The sequence below is a fragment of the Lactuca virosa genome, chromosome 7 (assembly GCF_052849685.1).
Source record: "Lactuca virosa cultivar CGN04683 chromosome 7, Lactuca_virosa_CGN04683_v6, whole genome shotgun sequence".
NCBI lineage: Eukaryota > Viridiplantae > Streptophyta > Magnoliopsida > Asterales > Asteraceae > Lactuca > Lactuca virosa.
Genome location: NC_136432.1, coordinates 106099196 through 106120045, shown reverse-complemented (window position 1 = coordinate 106120045; position 20850 = coordinate 106099196). Strand labels below are relative to the sequence as shown.

The 20850-nt window shown below is 31.2% G+C and overlaps 1 protein-coding gene across 1 annotated transcript; it reads right to left on the bottom strand.

Annotated features, from left to right (window-relative positions):
- Positions 1 to 19887: 19887 nt before the first annotated feature.
- Positions 19888 to 20570, bottom strand: LOC145127019 (uncharacterized). The gene is made up of 2 exons (XM_079062273.1): positions 20001 to 20570; positions 19888 to 19893 (listed from the first exon to the last, which is right to left on the bottom strand). The coding sequence occupies exons 1-2, from the start codon at positions 20568 to 20570 to the stop codon at positions 19888 to 19890; spliced, it is 576 nt and encodes a 191-aa protein (XP_078918399.1).
- Positions 20571 to 20850: the final 280 nt, after the last annotated feature.

Below are 20850 nucleotides of genomic sequence, written 5' to 3'. Positions count from 1 at the left end.
ACATACTCCCTCCGTCCCAAAATTATAGTCCATTATTAAATAAAGTAAGAACAAAATTGTCATTTTATTAAATAAAGTTAATGGTAATTAATGTTTTTTTTAATATGTGTGTTTTTTGTCTGTGGACAATAATATTGCGACGGAGGGAGTATAATACTAACGAAGAGTTCTATTATCATGACACTTGTCGATATGAACATAGACCTATTCATTTATTAGAATAGGAAGATTATTTTTTTACTTAAAAAAAAAAAAAAAGACCTGTAAAATATGTAGGAACACAATAGAGCCACATATCAGATAGCCCTTTTAACTGGTCTTATTTACTGGTTACAAACATACATGATACAAACATACATACATAGTTTTATCTTTTCTATATAATAAACAAACTTATAAAAAACATTACATATAAAAATTAATAATGTTTATATTTAACAATGAAAGTTCAACATCTATATATTTTTAAAAATTTTATTACAACATTCACGTACTAATAATCATAGTTTTAATTAATTGCGAATATGCATGTTATAAATTAATTTGTCAAATATAAATATCAATACTCAGGGCCGGTGTTAGGATATAAATATATTCAAATGTCTTGGACAGACCAGAAAAAAAAAAGCATGTTTTCATCGCTATTCTAAGTTTTTTTATTTTTAAATAAATATATACACATATTTAACATAACAAAAAGATGTCCAAAAAAAATTTGATTCCTGTACAGCTGCCCACTTTGTCTTTCCCTCCATGACCTCATATCAATACGGATATCTATATTCCAAATAATAAAAAACTAATAGTTTTTATTTATATTTTTAGATAATAAACAAATGAAAAACATATATATATATATATATATATATATATATATATATATATATATATATATATATATATATATATATATATAAAACTATTAAACGTTAAGAACTTTAAGAATTATTATTTTTACTTTATAGATAAGGACACACTTATCAACTGAAAATCTTTAGATATATTTTTTTATGTTTTTATAAATGTCAAAAAATAATAAGGGCATGATGGTAAATTTTGTTTAAACATCACAATGCAAACCTGAGACTAGAAATGAAGATCTAGTCATTTTTTCTTGCATTCCAAACACTTATATACACCTTCAAGAACTCAAACACAAATGCTCTCACTATCTTCACCAATTACCACCACTACTGCCACCTATCGTCGACGCCCCATAGACCACGTTCGTTGTAGATTGCCGCCACTGCAGACCACAATCACTGTAGTTGATCGCCACCATCTGATTCTCTTCGACTTTTGGTGAAACAACACCAACTATGTGTAATATCTGATGTGTTTAACAAATTACAGGTCTAGATTTGCATCAGATACCTCCTTTCTTCGGCAACTCCACCTTCCTTGTTTCAGATCTACACCGACGAGCACCAAATAAATTGTTAGATCCACTCAAATCTATTTCGCCGCCACTCTCTGCCATTAGATTTAAAGCCTAAACCGTCTCCGCCGCTCACATCCTCCAGATCTATCGTGAATTGCAACTACCACCACGAACAACGACCGTCATTGCCCTCTCTCATACCAGATTTGTTTAGATTTGATATAGATCTAAGAATTTGGTGCTATTTTTCAAAGAGATTTTGTTGCATTTTACCGACGACGTTACACCACCGCTACCACTGTGGACCACCGCCTCCACCATAGTGGTTCGCGTCCAAGTATTTCTTTCTAATCTATGTTAAACGCCACCAGATCTATTTAGATATGTTCATATCTAGTCAAGATCTAGTCTACCACCAACTTCCGACGACTTCCCACCACTGCCATCACCAATATCCGACGCACCAGATCTATTACATGACTATTAACGTTAAACTACTGTCAAACTACTGCCTCATCTTCGGTATTTTCTCACTAATTGTCCAAAAAAAGTTAGATCTGGATATAAGTCGCCAAAATGTCTTAGATCTAATGAGAAACATACAAAAAAGGACCAACATATGTCTAAATAGCTTAGATCTAAAACCTTCGGGTAGCTATTGGCATGAACCCCAAAATTTATAAGCTCCTATGACTGATATCTACAAGCTTCGGTGACCAACGAGGATCTACCATGACCTCCTCCATTTATGTATTTCTCTTTGATAAATTGTGAAACACATCAGGTATGTCAATTTTTATTGTTTTTCCTTCTATTAAACCATGAATTTAATGTTTTAATATCTCATTTTTGTTTAGTTTTGTTAACCTCAGTTTTAACAGTTCTTAAGTTGTGAATCTAAGTTTATTTTCTTAGTTGTTGTAATATTTATAGAAAAATGTTATTCACATTTATGTTTTTTGGTATTTATATTGTAGATTGAGTTTATAATTTGTGTTACTATTTAGTGTTTTCTTAAAAAAAAATGTTAATTTATGTTTTGATGTTGCGATTGTGATGTTTTAATGTTTCGTTTATTGTTTAGTTATTTTAATTTTAGTTTTAATTGTTATTAATAATAAAAATATAAGTTTTAAGCTGTGAATTCATGACTTTTTATAACTTTTAAGTTGTGAATGCATGATTTTTTATGTTTTAAACTAAAAATGCATGATTTTTTTTATAAGTTTTAAGTTGTGAATTTTTGTGTATTAAATTGTCAATTGATTGTATTAAGAGTTTTAATTTGATAATATGGGTATGAATGCATACTTTTTGTGTACTAAAGTGTAAATCTATTGTATTTAGCTTTAAATTTGGATGTATTAAGTTGATGTTTTTGTGTTTTAAACTGTAAATTGACTGCACTGAATTTTCTGTTTAAACTATGAATTGACTATATTAACTTCTGAATTTTGCGTTCAAAACTATGAATTTATTGTATTAAGCTTCGAATTTCGAGTATTAAATTGTGAATTAATTGTATTACGAGTTTTTATGTTGATAATATGGTTGTGAATTTATACTTTTTGTGTATAAACTATGAATTTATTGTACTAAGTTATGAATTTTGTGCATTAAACTACGATTTTTGTGTTTTGAACTATAAATTGACTGCATTAAGCTGTGATTTTTTATTTAAACTGTTAATTGACTATATTAAGTTGTTATGTTTGTATATTAAATTGTGATTTTTGTGTTATAAACTGTGAATTGACTGCATTAAGTTGTGAATCTTTTGTCTAAACTGTGTATTGATTGTATTAAGCTGTAAAATTTTAATGAATTTTTGTGTTAAAAATGAATGATTTATGTATGAATGTTTATATTAATTTTCTTGTAAACATATTTACTGTTTGTGTTGTATAATTATTTTGCATTAAACTCTAAATAAGTGAATTAATTGGTTTATTAATATAGTATTTAATCAATTAATTAATAATTTTATATACATATTTAATTTAGAAGGAATGGTGATTACAACAGTGACACGTGTGGTTGGTAGTGTTGTGTGGTAGTTGGTGGTGATGGTAGAGTCTGTGTTTAACTTCTTTGATTTTGAATTATTGTAAAATGGATAGTATTAAGTTGTGAATTTTGTATATTAAATTGTAAATGGACTGCATTAAGTTGTACATTTTATATAAATTTTATGTAAAAATATGAATGAATGTATACATGAAAATATTAAACTGTGTATTAATGAATTAATATGTTTTTTAAACTGTGAATACGTCTTATATATGATATACATTTTTAAAGAAATCTAAAATTTAGAAAAAGAAAAAATTGAATTTATCAAGGCATAAATCTATTTATTTATTAAAATTTTATATATTTGTTTGCAAAAATAAAATTGTATGTATTAAAAAGTATTACCAAAGAAATGAGAACTATAATGTTTGTTCTATTAACGTATAAATACGACCAGAAATGCCATTGAATTTTATGTTAGTCAAGTGGTGGTCCGACGTCGGTCCGACAACGGTCCGACGGTGGTCTGGCGGCTGCCAAGAACAAGTCGCAATTATTTGTAAATTAGGGAATGAAAACTTTTGCTTAATATAATATTAATGTTTAGTTTTCTAAAATGACCTTAATAAAAATATTTAAAAAAATGGTTCGTAGGGTTCTTAACCTTTTTGGGTTCTCATTTGAACAACTCCCTATATATATATATATATATATATATATATATATATATATATATATATGTGTGTGTGTGTGTGTGTGTGTGTGTGTGTGCATACACACATTAAACCCTAAATTAACATGAACCCTAGAGAAACCACATGGGCAATTTGTTTATTATTTTGATTTTTTTCTATTATTATACTACATATGTCTTATATTTATTGTCCACTTTTGAATATCGAAGTCTTCAATAATCAATTTGACCTTAAATAATTTTGTTTTTGATATATAATACTTGATGCAAAATATATGAATGGATTGTGTTTTAAATGTTTTTTCATTGTTATACGTTTCACCAGCTAATTTATAACACAAATAAAAATATTTAAGGTCAATGTTGAAGAATAAAGACTTCAAAAATCAAAAGTGGACAACAAATATGAAACGGGGAGAGTAATTACCTATTATTATTATTATTATTATTATTATATTAATAATAAGTTATATAATAGCAATAAAAATAATTTTCTTTTATTAATTATGTTGTAAATCAACTACATCGAAGACCGTTTTTATTAAATTAAACGTGACTTTTTGTAAACCATATTAACCAGGTATTGTCCTTCTTTCTTGTGGTCGAGAGTTCAAGTATCGTCTCAGACGTTGATGGTATTAGAAGTAGTTAAAGAGTAAGTTAGATTTGACATTAAAAAAAAACTAAATTATTAGGTTGGTGATTCATAAATTACACCATACATTTCTTGGATGTATACATACCTTTATATGCACTACTCGTGTTTCGTATCTATCTTTCTTTTATTATCGTTCGGATTATGTCTATGTTAGTTTCTATTACAATTTTCGTACCTATTATATATGGAAAAGCTATATTGTCAATTATATATGTTTTTTCTTAGAATTATTTATATTAGGTTTTTTAGAATTTTTTAATCAATCGTTCTCGATTACACCCTCACCCCGACATCACTCTCACCCTCACAACAAGGATAATCAGAGTGAAATATATATATATATATATATATATATATATATATATATATATATATATATATATATATATATATATATATATATAACATTAATTATCTTGTGCTAGAATGTACGCATTCAGTTAATAACAAAATTATTAAGACGGTAACATTAATAATGTGAGAACCAATATTTTTCTCATATATTTAACATTCAATTCTGGGAAATATCACAATAATTACATCATCAAAAAAAAACCAAGTTTCAAAAAGTATTTCTAGAAAACATTAACGGGCGTTACCAACTCATATCTTAACCATAATTAGATCAATAGGGATAAAAAAAATAAAACAATAGTGTAGTCCAATGTCCTTGATGCTTCTAAGCCCACTTCTTCTAAGGATTTCTACCTGAACCTGAAATACATAGAAACACCATATATCAGACAATATGCCTACTAAACTATACAATAACATAACATACAATAAATATTTTCTTGTCCCACATTCTTCACATCTTTCTCTAGTCACATAAGTGACCACATTTATCACATCACATGATCACACGTCCCTACTTCCATTAGTACCTAAAGGATCGGACCTAACGTCTACATAATTTCCAAGAAACGTCTAACAATGATATTTCTTTGGATCCCTCGCGTATCACTCATATTAGAGAGATTACTCTTTCTTATTCTAATTTCTTACTCTTCAACATATATGTGCACATAGTAATATAAACTAACAATTCATCAAATCATCTCATTTCATGGCCGGTCCTGAGGATTTAAATATCATCAAATGCCCTAAATATCATCAAATGCCCTCGACGAGCCAAAAAAAGGGTCTTTATCTCTATTATAAGTTTTTTATTTTTAAATAAATATATATACATATATAACATAATAAAAAAATTGGCCCTAAAAAAAATTGGGCCCTATGCAGCTGCCCACATTGCCCCTTCCTCCGCGCCCCCCATGTCTCATTTGATCATATCACTACATAAAAACATTTCACTAATATGAGGCGATTTAGCAATAAAAAACTCTAGTTTCATGCATTCATACATACAACTTAACAATCAATCTATCATACTTAATCATACTCTAAAAAAAAGTATAACTCGCCACTTGAAGCGTAATATCAACCTACTTCCAGCTTCTCCAAAGCTTCTCTTGGAGGACTCCAACTCGTTCCTTACCACAACCTATGATATTCATATATATCATACTTAATCATATATTTCTTAATTCATTAAGACCTTAATAGAGATTTTAGCCAAAAACTTGTATTTTGGGTAAAACTCCAACTTGACATTCCTTTTCCCAAATACTTTCTAAACTACTCAAATCAAGCTTTTATACACTTAATCTAACAATATCATATCACATGAACACCATATCATGATTTTCCATTTCTAGGGTTTCAAACCTTAATGATCAAAACATGGATTTAGCCGTTAAATCTCCATAAAAATCATGCATAAAGCTTTAACTCATGATTAAACATTAATAACAAGCTTTATTAGAACAATCTTGCACAATTAAATCAAATGACCAAAACACCATCGAAGCTCTAAAACGCTAGAAAATTGAGAAGATTACTACCTTAGGAGCTTTAGATGCTTAAACCTCTCCTATAGAAATCTTAATCGCCTCTTGAACAGTGATATCCCCTATTTTCTAGAACCAAAATTTTTTATTTACGTTTTAAAATCACAATATCTTTGTTCGTAGAAAATCCCAGTATAGTAAAACATTTTGCGGAAACTGTCTTGTTTTATGAAAATATCTTTGGGGAATATGACTTATTAAGGTAATTAACTTTTCGGTATGTTCACATCTGGGTAATTATCTTTTTTTTGTACACATCTAGGTAACAAACTTGTTGAAAGTGTTCACATATGACAATTATGACCTGCTATAGCAGGTTAAATCCTAGATGTGAACGTTTTCAGCAAGTTCGTTACCTAGATGTGTACAAAAAAAATAGTTACCCAAATATTAACAAAACGAAAAGTAAAAATTAAATTACACGAATGGTCCCTGTGGTTTGGGAGAATTTGTGTTTTTAATCCCTAACTTATTTTTTTAACTTGGATGGTTTCTATTGTTTATTTTTGTTGCGCGTTTGGTCCCTGTCTTACCTAAAAAGACTATTGTGCCCTTATTAATTTATTTTTTAATTAATTTTCTTATTTATGTATTTATTTTTTACATATTTAAAAAAATTAATAGACTCCACATATTTTTATCTCCTCGGATGATCCATACTGTTTATTTTTTAATTAATTTATTTTTTTAACTCGGATGGTAGACAAATATGTGGGGTCTATTAATTTTTTTAAATATGTAAAAAATAAATACTTAAATAAGAAAATTAATTAAAAAATAAATTAATAAGGGCACAATAGTCTTTTTAGGAGAGACAGAGACCAAACGCGTAACAAAAATAAACAATAGGGACCATCCAAGTTAAAAAAAATAAGTTAGGGACCAAAAACACAAATTCTCCCAAACCACAGGGACCATTCGTGTAATTTAATTTTTACTTTTCGTTTTATTAATATTTGGGTAACTGTTTTTTTGTACACATCTAGGTAACGAACTTGTTGAAAGCGTTCACATCTAGGATTTAACCTGCTATAGCAGGTCATAATGGTCATATGTGAACACTTCCAACAAGTTTGTTACCTAGATGTGTACAAAAAAAAGATAGTTACCCAGATGTGAACATATCGAAAAGTTAATTACCTTAATAAGTCATATTCTCAATATCTTTGAATAAAGATGTTGTTTGAAAATACAAGAAAAAAAATCTAAGGATGTCATAATCATTACATAACATTGTTACAATATAAAAATCTAATGGTCATAAACACTATTGCAGGATATCTCTTAATCACTCATCATCCTAATCAAGTTCAAGTAACTTTGACCCTATTACTTGTGACACATATAACTTGACTACGTCAGGTCGGTAAACCTGGTGAGACACATAGGGTTTTTAATACCATAATATTAATATGATAATAATTTATAAGTAGCATACCTGCAAAGCCAACTGTTCTCAAACAATATATATATATATCCCTTAGCTTAAATATCTATAAAACATTACACCCATACATACCCATCCCAATCGATTCTCACAAATCCTAGTCCACGATTATCAACTCGTCTGATGAACCGTTTAGAGCAATAGTTTGACTACAGAGCTAGGGGCTCCCTTGGCTGGTATAAGTCATAAATGCACTTAATTCATCATAGTATTTAATGAATATAAGATCCCCATTTCATCTACTTCCTTGGGCTATAAATCTACACTAGCAACATAATTCACAAGACTGTCTATAATGTCAAGTTTTGTTATCCTACCATGTTATATGACCAGACATATTGTTTCAGTTTATTGATCATACCCACCATATCCAGCTATCCAAAGGAATACAATATCGTACTCCAGTACGTAACTCGTACCATCAACACCTGATAGTATCATAGAACAGAGTTCTACTCTCCATTCCTAAAAGTTGTAATCAATCTAATTTCATGTCTATGTAATATTTTCATAATGCAAGGTGTAGCTAAACACTCTTTTAATTTTACTCGAACTAAGCATCCTTTATAAATCTTATTTCATTATTAGGTAAGAGTATAATGTTTATAATCGATTTCCATATCATTTTCCTATTTATTCCATGTTATCGCAATACAATATGTGACTATTCTATTATCCTATTTAATTAGATCTAAATATTCTTTATGTCTTAGGTTTAAACTTATACCGGATTACAATCCTTGTAATCAATCTTCCAATACTAACTTTGTTTAGACAATACTATCCTAATTTAGTGTATAATTTTAACACCGAGTATCAGATATTTTGATATACAATAATCTTTTAAGTAATAATACTTATTTTTAAGATTATCGTGACAACTCGAACCTTTTTCAGTCAACGAAAGTCAAATCCCGTTAAATAAAAATTTCAAATTTTATTTATTTTGTCAAAGTTGTAAGGGTTGAAAACAACATAGATTATATAAATTAAATTTATATAAGTGTCGGGACTAAAATCGTGCGAAAAATCAAGTTTTTCATCGAAAATCAGCCAAGTCTCGTCATCCCGGTGTTTACGGCCGCAAACGTGTTTATGGCCGTAAACCGTTCACGGCTGAGTGGACCCCACCTCCGACCTTGAACCCAGCCTATATATATGTTTTTGACCCTCATTTTTACTTTTCTGGCCGAAAACACTACTTTCTCTCTCTAAATCCACCAATCGAAAACTCAAGATTTCTCGCATCTAACCTCCGAAAATCATTCAATCCACCTTGGAACTTGTTTTGGAGCATCGAACATTCACCATTTCATCAGATCAAACATTCTTCATTCTTGAGTTCACGGCCATAAAACCTTCAAATCTTCAAGAACAGGCCGCAAACTATTCAAAGGCCGCAAACCGTTCAAGGGGCGAGAACAGTTCATGGCCGAGAACAGTTCACGGCCGAAAGCCTTTCACGGCCGCAATCACCCTCAATCGGAATCTTGGCTGAAAATCCACTTTTCCCACTTCGATCGAGTCTCGGTAACATTCCTTAACCAAAAGCAAGTGTTTTCTAACACTTTAAGTAATGGGTTCGCTAATTTAAATGCAAATATGTGTTTAATTATTATTAGGATCCCGTTAACTTCGCGTACAACAACTCGAGGGTCCTCATTTCCAGTCTCATTGTCCGGCACATACACGCATCCAACTGTGAGTTCATAACCCTACATTTTTACTACTTTTAATGTTTTCAGGGGGAGAATACAAGTAAAATACTAGAATTTTGTGTTTTATATAAAAAGATTTCAAATGGATTTAGAAACCTTTGCAATCGATACAAACCGAGAAATCACTACATTTTATAAAATACTTATATATTTTAATCCCTGATGTAACATGCTAAGCATGAGGGTAGTTTTCAATATACAAATTGCAATGTTTTCTTTACCATACATGTTATACATTCAAACTTTGTTGTTATACTTCGGAAGTATCATCGAACTTTTAACAGAATTCAAGGCATACGAGTAAACACACATACAAAACTATAATAGGTATAGTTTGGGGTTCAATACACCGTTTTACAAATTCAAGAACCGTACATCATAACAAACATATAAACTATGATAGAACTAGTTTATGGTATACAATACTGTTTTTCGAACACAATAGTACCTTACTAAATAATTATTGAAGTATAATTATTTTTACTCTACAAGACATAAGTGTAGATTCAAGTACCAGAGAACATTACATTACACGTAAACTAGTAAATGCAGGGTGCGGGCTAAATCCTATCATAGTATAACCAGAGTCTCCTGGAGGGAGAGCGTGAGATTTGTGAATGGATCTATTTGGGATTGACTATCCCACACCTAAACTGCTAGCCACAGTTAGGCAGGCATGCCTAGGGTGAAAATTTTCATAACGTCCGACGCCTGAAGAACGTCGTAGGGGTCACTAGGTCATATCAAACATGGTTATACGAACTCACAACAATATAAACTAACATTTTTTGTTTACGAGATTTCATTCTTCAATGGTTTTATTTTAATTAATAAAACTACTATACATATTGGTGCTATCCAGGGTGTTTATACAGAACATGCTATACATACTCGTGTTAACTAGGATTTTCATTCAATGCATTACTTACATTACTGGTAGTAGCCAGGGGTTTCATACAAGTACTTTCATACACAAAAACAGAATTCAATAACGAACATACAATTGGTCTTAGGGTTTAAGACTACCTTTTTTACTAAAGAAAATATTGGATTTTCTTGGAAACATACAAACATTTTCACTAATTCATTAACAGGTTTTCATTATAAAAACATGCTTATGAACTCACCAGCTTTAATGTTGATACTCTTTTCAAAACCGCTTGTATTCTCAGGAAATCAGTAGACAGGTACTCGAACAGGCTTTTGAGAAGACGGAGCGTATAGAGTCATGTCTTTTATATTTTTCTATACTTTTGATGTATACAAACTATGTATCAAACATATGTAAATATTTTACTTATTCAAAGTAATGGTTGTGTTTACTTTGATTACTATGATGCAATTGTTGTGATACTATACATGACGTCCTCCACCCCTGAACGTTTCCGCCGTTTCGGTTTGGGGGTGTGACATATAATGACTGGTATTATTGATAAATCTTATTTATAAGTTCATAACAAAAATTATAAGCATATGTATATATATATATATATATATATATATATATATATATATATATATATATATATATATATATATATATATATGTTATACTCAAAGCATGGTAAGCATAACTCAACTTACAGGTTCTTTAACGAAAAAACAAACATTGTGCGGGTAGAACTTCAAAAGCAAAAGCTCTATTTCTCTAGGCTCTCTGGCGCCCTAAAGATTTGCTACTAACACCTAAGAAGTATTAGAAACGGACCTCGAGGATTCATGAGAGTTTAGAACAGTTTCGAAAGAATTGAGCACCAAACAAGTAAGAAAACGAAGGTATATATAGCGAAATTTTAAGGGAGCGCCACACCTAGGAGCACCGCGTACTCGAAACATGTCATCATCTAAATGGTTGTCATGGGGAGGAAGTGTTGAGTGCGATGCTGCCAAGTGTCGCTCGCCTGGCGGTGCCACGTGTCGCCCATCTAACGGTCCAAATTCATTATTTTTCTAAAAGCATAACTTTTGCATACATACTTCGTTTACGATGGTTATTTTATCCACACGTAGCTATCGACGAGTACTACTACTTTCATTTACACTTCATCGACTAATTTTCACTTTATGTTTCGTTCTACGGTTCTAGAGGGCTTATACTATAAAAGATGTTGCAAAATTCATAACTTCTTCATACAAGAGCTGTTATTTATGTTCTTTATGTCATCAGATTCATATTGAAGAGTACTACAACATTCATTTAGACTATTTCGGTTAACAATCAACCAATTTTCATTTTGATTTCTGTGTCGCACACTATTGTACTGTGTTGCACTTGAAACTTTGAAAAATCATAACTTCCTCATATAAAGTCAGATTTAGGCATTCTTTATATGCGCACTTTCCTGATTATGAGTACAACGACTTTGGTTTAGATCACTTAGGCTAATAAGCAAGCTATCTCCGATTCACTTTTTATGACACACGTTGTCTTCTTGGTTTGAACGCAAAACTTAGATAAAACATAACTTCCTCATACGAAGTCAAATTTGGGTTTTCTTTATATCCATGGAGTTGTCATTACATCTATTACAAATTTCATTAAGATTATTTATACTAAATAATCTTTTATTTTTAATCTTTATTTTATCGTTCCCACGATAAATTTTATTTTAAGGCTTTCTACAAATATTATATAATCCTAATATTTTGTCCACTTAATGTGTATACGATACACATTTATTATCTCGCAACACATATGAAGAACAATTACCCTAGTCAAGAAAATGTATAACTATTATTATTATTATAGCTTAAACGTCTAGCCCGAAATTGTGGGTGTTACAATCTTGAACCTTCTTCTTCCTCCAAATCACTGGACTCTCTCTCTCTCTCTCTCTCTCTCTCTCTCTATTCCCTCTCTCTTCTATTTCCAAGAGTTTGGGGGTGTTTTTGACGAGAATGAGGGCTAAAGGATATATTATCTGATCTCGAAACCGTGTCGTGGTAATAAGCTCGTCGCGCCGTGGTGGATTAATGAACCTGCGACCTAACCCTCTCTACACTTTGGTGACCTTTTCTCTATAGCAACATACTTTAGCGACCACGCCGTGGTTACCCATCTGTCGTGCAATGGTGAAAAGTACGTTGCCTACGACTTACGACAGGTATTCACCCAAACCACCGCCTTAGCCACCACGCCGCGACAAGCCTCTCACTGCGTTGTGGTAGTGTTGTATTCGGCTATTCCATTCATTTTTCAATACAATGCAACCCAATTCTTATATCTATCATTTCCAATCTATTATGCTATATAATATCATATTTTCATTACTTCTAAATCTATACTACCTAATATATAAAAATTACGAAGTGTGAAGTGACATCTTTCTAGAGTATGATTCTAATGATGTCATGTGACATTCTTAAAAATCCATTCACATTTAATACTTTAAAAATATAAATATCAATATTCATATTTTGAATTTTAATGGACAAATCAAGATTTAAGTTTTGAAATTATTAATCATTATATTTTACATACTTTATCTCTTATAAATAAATATAATATTGTCCCTCTTTTTGAATCTCAAATGCCATCCACTTTGAGCAAAAAAAAGTTCACATATTTTGAGCCACTGACTCCAAAGTTACACCTTTAAGTCCTTGAAATATAGATATATTGCTATATTTGGAAGTCATAACTCTACGCAAACCATATAAAAAACAAACAGTTGAAGTAACTAATTATTTTTTAGATCTATAAGACATATATTATTTTTTCCTTTCTTCAAAGGATAATAACTTTTTTTTAGATCATATTATCTTACAATCATCTTAACCATCTTCTATTAAAAAATAAAAAATAAAATAAAATTATAATTCATTTATTAAAATACATTATTATCTTAAATTGATAATCATACTTCAATATTGTTTAGTATTGATTTTTTTTTAAATTTTCTTAGTTTATCAATCTACTTTTATTGTTTATCTTATAAACTCATGGTTTCTATGGATCTCTAACCTAATATCAAATAAATACATAAGATGTAGCATTTAACGTTCTACAAATCTAATATTACCGAAAGGACCAAAATGTCCCTTATCACAAAATAACGTTCTAGATTAATAATACTTCAAAAATCTAAGTTATTACAAATAAATCTTAAAATATTAAGACATTTAGTTAAATAATAATAACAAACAATAAACTAATCTAATCTACTAACAATAAACAAGCCTAATAAAAAAACAATAATAATAATAATAGTAATACTAATAATAATAATAATAATAATAAAATATATATATATATATATATATATATATATATATATATATATAAAAGATACAATCGTTCATACACATAAATATACAAATATAAAAAATATATATCTAAAATACAAATAATTTTTAAAAGTAAGACACAATTAAATATAATAATAATGATGATGATAATAATAATAATAATAATAATAATAATAATAATAATAATAATACAAAATGATAATACAACAAAAAAAAATAATAAGACAAAAAAATCAAATAAAAAGGAGTTTATTTTTTTTTTGGAATGACAATTTTATTAAAAAAACTGGCAAGAAGCTAGAAAAATCAACACAACAAATTGCAAGCTAGGACAAGATTATGTAACCAAGAAGTCCAACATAACTTAGTTTTACTACACCTATTGGAAATCCAAAAGAAAGCCCTCTCAACTACTTCATCATTAGCACAAATTTTCTACGCAACACCGATCCAAAAACAGAGGAATTTTGAAAATTCAATAAACACCAAATAGCAGTCAAAACCACCGCATCAAAAGCTTTACGTTGGCCGCCTCCCACTGCAAAAAAATCCAACCACGAAAGAATGGATTCAACGGATAAGTATTGGGGAGTCAGAACACCCCACCAAATGGCGATCCGATTCCATAAATCAATCAGCTCACTACAACTTGCCAAAAGATGCTCAATAGACTCAACAGTGATGGAACAAATAGGACATAAGATCGAGTCAACCGTAATGCCTCGAGAAGAAAGTATCTCTCTAGTGGAAATATTGTGCAAACGCAATCTCCAAGTAAAGATGTTCAACTTGATTGGAACCCAATTATTCCATCAAGTTTCACATCCACCCGTGAACAACATCTCATTGTCATTAAAAGCATGAGTTGAGGAGATAGAAAAATGATCAGATACATCAATGAGCCACCCCAAAAGATCAGGTGTGACTGAAGTTGGAGATCCTACATCAAAACAATAAAAGCATCCCAATGTGTCTGCTCAATGCCTCCTCTAAAAATTCATTTGAGAACCTCAATATCCCAACCAAGCAATGTCCTATCCCGAACCGTGGCAGATCTATAATTTTCCAAATCATAAATTATATGGAAGGTAACTATAAGAGGATTGTCCCCCTTCCACACATCATGCCAAAAAGAAGTCCTACTCCCATATCCAATTCTAATAAGAAAAAGAGACTGTAGATCTAAACCATGATCTCGCAGCTGAGATAACATCCGGATAATCCCATTCTAAGGGCCTATCCACCCTTGTCTCGAATTTCAAGAACCACCAACCCCATCGAAACCATATAAAGCTCTAACAACCCTAACCCAAATCAAATCCAGGTTATGGAAGAAACGAAAACGTCAACGGAAAAGCATGGAACTGTTGAAAGAGAATAACCTCCCAACTTCAAGACCCCCCTCTTTTCTATTGGCTAAAATTCTATCCCAACGGACCCAATACATTCGTCGATCATCCCACTCCGCACCCCAAAAAAACCTAGCTCGAAGAACCTCCAATGAGTTGAGGACAGAGATCAGAGTCGAAAAGATGGACATCAGATAACTACCCAAACTCCCAAGAACCGACTTAATTAAGGTGAATCGGCCACCAAAGGATAGAAACTTGGCCTTCCGCCCCGATAATCTAGTCCGAAACCAATTTAAAATAGAAGACCAAGCCAAGACCTAAGACATATTCTGATCTACGGGCACACCCAAATGTAAAAAAGGAAGATAGTCTGGGACACAACCCAATCTATGAGCCACTACCTCCACTTGAGAATAATGAACACCCGCTCCAATCAATTTACTTTTATGTAAATTGATTTTACGAGCCGAAGCCAGATAAAAACACCGTAGTATACGAATAATGAAATTAGCGTTCTCAGGATCCCAAAGGGAGAGCAAAACAACATCTTCCGCACAGAAGAGATGTGAGATGTCAATACCACTAATAGTAATGCCACGATACAGATTCGCTAGATGAGCTTTATGAAAAGCTACATGGAGACCCTACATCGCCAAGATAAACAAGAAAGGAGACAAGGGGTCCCCGTGCCTCAGGCCTCTCTGAATCTAAAATTCATCGGTAGGAGACCCATGGACTAAAACCGAGGCCCTAGCCATTCTCAGCAACTCCACGATCCGGTTACACCAAATAGAACCAAAGCCAATAATTTTCATGATTTCGAAGAGGTATTCCGAAGAAAAAGAATCATAAGCCTTTTCAAAATCCACTATAAAAGTTATAAGTGGATTTTTCGAAAACTTACTCCAAGCTACCACCTCATTTAGGAGAAACGAGCCATCTAAAATTTGTCTACCTTTAACAAAGGTAGACTGCTCCAAACTGACAACCAAACTAATAACCTCTGCCAACCTATTAGGTAATAATTTACCAATAATCTTATATTGGAAACCTATTAGGCTAATAGGCCTATAATTTCTAATTGTCTTCGAGTCACGAACTTTGGGAATAACAGTAAAGAAAAAGGTGTTGCATCCCTTTGGAATCGAACTATGGCTATTAAAATGATAAACAAAAGCTACTACATCATCAAAAATATGATCCCAGTATCTCTTCAAAAAAATACAAAAAAAAAACATCTGGACCCGGAGCCTTGTCTGAACCACAATCCTATACAACCCTTTTATTCTCATCACGAGTAAAAGGAGCTTGGAGGAACTGAACTTGATCCTCCGAAAGCATAGAAAACAAATAAGCATTCATAGTAGGATGTCTACCCCTCCTCCTAGAAAAGAGATTTTTATAGAACTATTGGAATTCATTCTTGACCCTTACTGGGTCATCAATCCAAAGATCGTCAACCATAAGACCCCTGATAGCTAACTGTTGCCTCTTCCGATTAATAGTTCCATGAAAGAAACCTGAATTCTCATCCCCCTCTATACCCCACTGAACTTTCGCCTTTTGGGTAAGATCAACCCGAAAAAGATCATCCAAATCTGTCAATTCTTTGAGGATTAAAACTCTCTATTCTCTAAGCTCAGCGGTGCCATCATCTAGCATAAGAGTAACATCCATCGAATCAAGCTTATCCTACAATAACTTTGACTTGTCAGTCAACCGGTCTCGAGTGTTAGTATTCAAATCCCGACGGTTAGATTTATGAAAGTGAAGTTTCTTCTTAAAAATAACCCAAGGATTATCGACTAACCCCCATCAACAATAGTAGCCCAAGAATCATGAACTATGTCATCGAAGCCATCCAAAGCAAACCAAGAATGAAATAAGCGAAAAGGAGACGGCCCATAGTCACCACAATGCTCCATCAAAAGAATAGGACGATCATTTGGAATCTTTTCTCAAGAACCATCCCCGTGAGCTGAGGGAACGGCGTCATTATGCCATCTGAGACCAGGACCCGATCCAATTTACTGAACTTCGACCCCCACTTATCACTCCAAGTAAACCGCGGATCACCTAAGGGAACATCAATCAAATCAGAATAATCAAACTGATTAAAAATCCTAGCCGGGGTGGGGTGAAACTGAGAACCCAGTCTTTCCGACTTATCCTGCACTTCATTAAAATCCCCTATTACAATACATTCTCCCAGAAAAGAAACTATCAACTGAGAAATTAGTATGGTTCTTCACTGTTGATAGAATAATATAATTGAAATGCAAAAACAGATAATTGTTTTATTTAATTTTTACTTGAAAACACAAGAAATTACAAAACGTTGATACTTATTTTATGTTTTCATATAAAAAGTTGTTCACTAGATTATGCATATAATCATGTTTTATTTGTTTTTTTTTTTCTAGAACATTTTTCTCCTAAAAATTTCTAATTATTTCTATCAGTAACATAAAATGGAAACTTAATGGGTCGTTTTCAGTTTGTCCTCTTTGTTGAGTATAATTTGTTAAATGTTGAAGGTGTTAAACTTATTTGCTTATGTTGTACTCAAACTAGAAGAAATTGTTTATTCTTTATCAGGATCATTGAGTGAATATATTGTGTTCAACAAATGAATGATTTTTATAAATGCGTTGGTTGATGATAATTAATTTTATGAAATTTCCTTTTAAATGATTCTATCTATATAGATACAAATTTTGTTAAATAGAAAAATTTGTTGATTTATGACCTATGAGATATAAAGGAGCATTTCTATGTCTTTTCGTCCGAGGCATGAAAAACATATGGATTGGCCCTGGATTTGAAGCTTCTATTATGAACTTGGATTTTAGGTTGTTGACAATTGTGATGTTTCCTCTTTGGTCCCTCTTTCCTAGCAATCAATGTTTCCCTATAACCAAAATAACGAGTAATAGTTGTGACAATACCTAGACCTACCAATAGAAAAATGTATTTTATGACACAGAATGCATGTCATGAAAGGGTACATATAATTGTTATTAAAGTCCATGTCATAAGGAAGACGACATACATTTGTGTGTCATAAACATACAACATGCATTTATGACACACATTTACTATACACATTTACGACACACATTACATGTCATTAAAGCTCTTGCCCTAAAGGAAGACAAGGAAGACGACATGTATTTGCGTGTCATAAGTTTACGATATGCATTGACGACAAACATTTTGTGTGTCATAATTTTAAGTTATATATATATATATATATATATATATATATATATATATATATATATATATATATATATATATAATAGATTTACTAATTTTCAAATTAAATGACAATTAATCACTACTAGAAAATAGGAAGGGTACCAACAAAATATTTCATAGGTATTTTGTTGGAAATTGGGGTTTCCGACAAAATTCTAACAAAAGTAGTATATTGGAAAAAGGGATGTGGGAACAAGGGTTCCGATAAAACACCAACGAAATTTCTAACAAACTTCTGACGAAATATTTTGTAGGAAAATTTCCAACAAAACTTCCTGACACAATATTTCCTACAAAATTCCTACATACCTGGAATTCCCACAAAGCATTTCCAATAGATTTCAAATGGATTTTATTTTCAATAGAGTTTTTTTAAGTGCATTTTTCTGTTGGTATTTTGTCGGTATTTTGCAGTTTTTTTTAAATCTTTAAAATAAAAAATTTTAGAATTTTTTTCAGCAATTGTACAATAACTAAATAATCAAATACAAATTCATTTAATATGTCCTTTGAGCCACAATAATAGTAAATATGTACAAAAAAAATTTAATATAATTTCAATCAAATTGATAGCTACTATCCAAATATCCAAATATCCATAATTCAACAAAATGATAACTATTATTCAAATATCCAATACTTTACTAAAATGATAGCTACACCAAAAACAATTAGGTTTTTGTACTTACTATCATGTTTAACAAAAACTTTACAACAATAAAGCTAAAATCGATTGTCGTGAGGGTTACCAAATTTTCTCATTATTTGAGCTAATTGTTCCATTAATTTATTGTTTTTGTTGCATCAAAATTCTTTCCCTCTCCGCATTTTCAAATTGGGCTCGTAACTTGTTACCATACAAAACACATAATTAGAAAACATATAACATATACCTAACATTTTTTATCCATTATAACATACAAAAAAATTTATTCTATAATAACAACGTACTGTACTTTTTCTACCACTATAGGTCTTGTACTTATATATTTTTTTTTATCTATAATAGCAACAACCTTTATTTTAATTCAATAATAGCAATAAAATATTTATTTAGGGACTGTTTTCATTCAGAATACATACTTCATAATAGCAACATACTTCATAAACCATAATAGCAACCAGGGGCGGACGCTGGAACTGATAGTAGGGGTTACCAAAAAAAAATTCCGCTCCAACATAATTTAAAACTGAAAAATAATTCATTACATCTAATACAAAAAAACGATTAATTACATAAAAAATTAAAAACATAACTATCTACTACAATTTAAATTTGTCTTCTTTGTGCACACATCTTTTGAAACCGCTCCATTACTCTTTCATTCACAACTTTCACAAGTGCATCAGTCTCAGCATTGCAAAGTAACATGTCGTTTAAAAAGTCATCGCCAATTTTGTTGCACAACTCAGTCTTCAAGAGCTTCATCTTCGAAAAACATCTTTCTACACTTGTGGTCGCTACGGGTAAAATTAAAGCCAACTTTAAAAGCTTATAAACCAAAGGATAAGACTGATGTTTCCCCATACTAACCATCAAACAACAAAGCTCGAAAATTCCTTTCAAAGTAGTAAAACGCTCATCTTTGATGCAAGAGTGATAAAATATCTCAAGTTGTCCTTCAAGATCTATTAAATCTGAATCATTAAAGTCATACTTGTACAACTTATCCAACTTCAACAACTTTGATTTGTCAAATTGTGAAAATGAATCACAAGGGCTCAAAGCACCCATGTATTCTAGTAATTGGGTGCTTGTTTCACTAAATCGATCCCGATATTTTGTAAGTTGCATATCCACCACCGTTTTGAATATTTCAATCTCAAAATGAAATCTATTGGTCTTTGTGGTCATACGGTTTCTCACACCAACATAAAAATCCTCCATTTCCAAAGAAGTAATATTGTGTGTTTGACAAAAAGAGGATACCTTTGGCAAAATGCTAGCAAACCCCGCGTCTCTTAAATATTGTAATGCGTGCATTATCCTTCTAACAATCAAAGCTGCTTCTAAAATGTCTAGATCTTTTTTTGAAGTTCCTTTGATAATGTACCCGTGAGGCGTAAAATGTCATACATCATACATAAGTAAAAAATGAACTCATAAGATTTAAAATATGCTAAGATTTCGGACGCTTGTTGACGATTTTCCAATGACCCTCCATCCA